The 4,479-nt window shown below is 40.7% G+C and overlaps 1 protein-coding gene across 4 annotated transcripts in view; it reads right to left on the bottom strand.

Moving 5' to 3' along the window:
* LOC101856165 (transmembrane protein 201) overlaps positions 1 to 4,479 on the bottom strand; it is a 47,869-nt gene that overhangs the window by 36,780 nt on the left and 6,610 nt on the right. For all 4 annotated transcript variants that reach the window (XM_005093953.3, XM_005093955.3, XM_005093954.3 and 1 more), the window contains one exon: positions 695 to 795. In XM_005093953.3, coding sequence (XP_005094010.1) covers positions 695 to 759 — 65 coding nt within the window. In that variant the 5' untranslated portion in view covers positions 760 to 795. Of the gene's footprint in view, positions 1 to 694; positions 796 to 4,479 lie in introns of those variants that run through there.

Here is a 4,479-nt window from a genome sequence, read left to right as displayed (position 1 = left end):
GGGGGCAGTTTGGGAGTATCTATTAACCATGCGAGCCCTCAGCAGGGCAGATGAGATAATCAGGGTGTGAATTCTCCCCATATCTTGTAAAAGTGTTGGGATGGCGCTCCAGCACAGAAACTTTCCTGGGTAGCTAGAAGTATGAAATCAATTTGACCACTGCCTGCCACCCTGTTCATGTGGCCAGCCAAGAAAGAAGTTCTTTGAATTATCATTACTTGCAAGGGGAGGGTGGCATTGGTTGTTTTCGCTTACTACATCAATGGAGGGGTTAAGGGTGGAAACAAGAGAGATGTTCAATCTCATTTTTGCTTTTTATTTGTCAAACCAAGTCATACATGTATGAGATGCACCCACTGTTGGCAATGGATAAGAAAGACTGACCCATGCCATTATCAGAGGGGCTAGGATAGCATTTGGGAGGTGAGAAGATGTGACCACTGCTTGCCAACCTGACAGGTGACCCTTGAACCCCCCCCCCCTCCAATTTCCCTGTCTGAGACAAAAAATGTCTCGGTCGGAATTTTTTTTTTTTCTGGCTCCCTTGTGATTCCATCTTGAACACGTTTGATATTGATTGTTCTCCCTCTCAGCTCTCTATCACCCAAGCCAATTAGAAGCCCTTGAAGAATGCTGACTTAAATGGTATGCTATCATTACCATAAAACTACAAAAAAGAAGTTTTAAAACTTACCATGCCTTCAACCATGACAACATCAATAGGTACAGTTCTTCCACATGTCTGTATAAATAGTTCATGCTGAAAGCTTCCTCTGTTTATTTCCCTTTTTGCTGCTGTTGACAGATTGGGAAAGAAACATTGACACATGTTATAATATGAAAAAAAATATATATATTTGCCAAACTGAAAGTGCAAAGTATGTTTTTTTCGGGGGCACACCCTCTTCTCTTAGCCCAGCTCTCAGTCTCATCCTGTTCCAACCAAACTGTTCAATATAAAGTAGAAGTCAGGACATCACCTGTCCGTAGTTCATCCATTCACACGTGAGTGAGAGGCAGCCCCAGGGTTCAGATTGTATGAAAAAAGCCAGGGGTTGAAAAACAGCAGATTTTTTAAAAATGTCACGCTGTTTTCTGTAAGCTATCTGAAATTTTCACCCGAATTTTCTGAGCTATTCCCAACCTCAATGTTCTTTCCTGAATTATAGAACTTCAAAAGCATTTTTATATTCAAATTCTGCCAATATCAAAAAGTGAACAGTTTGCAAGTCAAAAGTAATCAGACCAATGCCCTGACTACACACAACGTCCAGTTTTCTTTCGCTAGGGAGATTCCTCGTCATAAGCCGCCATGTCTCTTTGCGACAATAGCGATTTGTTTGCACTCTACGTGCAGCTGCTTAGTAAAATTTATTTTAAAATGCTCATTTGAACAAAAGACAAAATAATATTCACCAACACAAACCTTGCAGAGGTAGACATCATCAATCAAGCCCCAGATAGCTAAAAAAAAAAATCTCCGGCTTTTTTCGTTTTTTCTTTATTTTTCTAATCACATTAAGTCTTTCATTGCAATGTTGATAAAATTTTTTGAAAAAAAAAACCAACAAAAGTTCATCGTATGCCCTATTTCTTTATGATTTATTACTGCAGTCTTTGGATTTTTTATTTTCCACAGACATTCGATGGACCTGTACATTTTAATAAATAGCAGAACAGTGTCTTTAGAAAAGGGTGGCCATGGTGTAGAAGCTTTGACTTGACTGCAGATGCGCCACACACCAAATGACCTTGATACACAACTTCACCTCACAACAATCCATTATAAAATAATATTACTAAAGTTGACATAATATCGCATCAAATCAGCTTCCCCACAAACTCTTTTGTTTATTTCGATAGCTGATTCCGAAATGAAATCAGTTTTTAGCAGCCATAATTATTTAAAAAATTTTGCGGCAGCAAATTTTTAAGTCATTCTACGTCACATGTCAAAGCATGTTGCCCCCAGATTTGACTGAGATCCCGCAAAAAATATCAAACAGCTCTTGTTTGATTTCTTGACTCACATTGGACCCCCTCCCCCTCGCCACACAGACACATATACTCTCTATTTCTATTATAATCTATTTGTGGTGGTCAAATTTTGCTATTCTAAAGGCTTTTTAATGGCTGCATCGATCCACATGCGGATTTTGCCAAAAGATTCTTTAAATATTCTCCAGATCATGATCATGACGCCCTTCGTTTTATCAGTCTTGCCACAGTTTTGCTGCAAAAAGCTAAATTTCTTTATTTCGCCCATCTCTTTTGTGCCGACGCTTCTGTCTCTGTAATTTTAGAAAATCCCCCAGGTTTGTTTATTTCAAGTCGTACTTCCATTCGATACTGTCGCGCATTGTCGCGCAATACTGAACACTATTTTAGGTGTACAACCCGTATAGATCTAGCCTCATGTTCGCTTTTTTTACTTGGTGCTAAATTCGACTGTGATCCTTTCGTTTGATGCCCATCACCGCTTTTTCTGGACTCCTTTGTCAAATTCTTTTTCTTGCTACCGGGAACAACGTCATCAGGTCTTAGATTAGAATCTAGATCTAGATCTAGATGGCGCCTGATCATGCCGAAAAGAAAACAACGTTCTGCAGTTGGAAGTTGGAACCCCTCGCACTCGCAAATGTCGAGGTAGATCTAGTAGGCCAATGACTTTCAGTTGATGTTAATGTACCGATCATCCCTTTCATCGAAAGGGGGCCCAGCTAGTGATATATATACATATATATATATATATATATATATATATATATACACACCTACATTTTCACTATCTCCTCCCATACACACACACGCACACACACACACATGCACGCAAACACACACACACTAAATAAGCTATTCAGAGCCTTAAAATATTGTTACATATGTAATACGCCCACAAAATGATAGAGAGCTCAAATAAGAAACATTATATGATGCCGTACCATTTAGCAAATCAAGTCTAGGATCAGATACAATACAGCATACTTGACGTGCACGCACTGAGCAAAGCTAGCATACAACATATTGTCATTATAATTAAATGATCTTTGTCACACTACTCGTAACATTTTAACTCATGAAACTCCATCGGACGCTGAGTGTCCGGCGGTAATAACCCTGTTCCCCATCAGGCGCTGGGAGCGTCCGATACAAGTGACAACTGTTGCGTTTCATTAAGTGCTAGTTTCTTCTTGTTCTTCGTACTATTCCCAATCCAAGTTATTTAGTAATGACTTAGCCTTTGTTTTCGCAATGTAGAAGTTTGAGGCAAGCCTTTGGGGTTATAATGATACACAGTGCACCAGGTTTAGGTGACTAGAAAAAAACAGCGGGAAACAGTGGACAAAACTCAGGGTTTAAAGAGTTAAGTTGGGAACTTTACCAAATGCTAATAACAGTGAACTTAGTGAAATGATGTCTGGCTGGGGTGAGTATGGAAAAGAGGAGAGGGAGGGGGGTAGTATTTTGGGTCCAGATTCCGTCAGACGAGTGCCTCTCGCTAAACCAGCAGTCACATCCTTGGTAAAATTCTCACTGTATAACATCAGTGGGCAAATATCGTTTTCGCCGGCCTCGCTTCTGAGCGAGGTAAGAGTATAGTCGGACGTAAGCGACAAATAGAACACATGAATATAACAGAACCATGGGTGGCTAAAAATTCAAAAGGCAGGAAAGATTAGAGCCATGCTCATAGTAAATATACTGAGAGTAACTACAACAGGTTAAATTTAAATGTTGATATTACTGATAAAATACAACGTACTAAATGTACTGTTAAATACAGTCAAACCTGTGTAAGACGGCCACCCATTGTCAAGGAGAAAAGTGGCCGTATTATGCGTATAGGACAGGTGGCCGTCTTAGGCAGGACTGATCAAGATGAAGAAAACAAACCCATCTGAAGTCCCATTGATTGTTGTTTTTGTGGTTGTTGTTGATTTGTATTGTTTGCTATTTCTATTGTGTTGCTGATTTTGCGCAAGGGTGACAATAAAACGAAATGTATCAGACGAGGAGGACCGAGTGCTGTATTAAAACAAACACACGGGTCGCCACCACTCGGAGAACGAGCGACGCTTCTGTGACAAGTTCATGTTGACGTCCTTTGTTACTTTGTTACAGACCGGGTCCAGTGACCACTCATCTCACTTACGATTCGCATATATGAGTTTTGGGCGGGGCTTACGGGTTATGAGGGATCACACGCTTACCTCTCCAGCAGCTGAAAATTGGTAGATATTGGTCAACAGTGGGAGGGGCCTAAGCAACATGATCGGTTGGAGGGAGTAGGCCTACCTAACAACAACAAGTGATTGGATAATGACGGCTCGCCCACAACGCCAGGGGCCAATGCACAATTTAATACAAAACGTAATGGAGTCACTAAGGTGGCCGTCTAAGACAGGTGTTATTGCTTGGTGTGATAGGGGTTGTGTGTTAAAATATGGTGGCCGCGGCCGCGTTGGACACGTGCCCGTT

Source organism: Aplysia californica, unplaced genomic scaffold, assembly GCF_000002075.1.
Source record: "Aplysia californica isolate F4 #8 unplaced genomic scaffold, AplCal3.0 scaffold00073, whole genome shotgun sequence".
NCBI classification, from domain to species: Eukaryota; Metazoa; Mollusca; class Gastropoda; order Aplysiida; family Aplysiidae; genus Aplysia; species Aplysia californica.
This window is presented reverse-complemented; position numbering and strand designations above follow the sequence as displayed.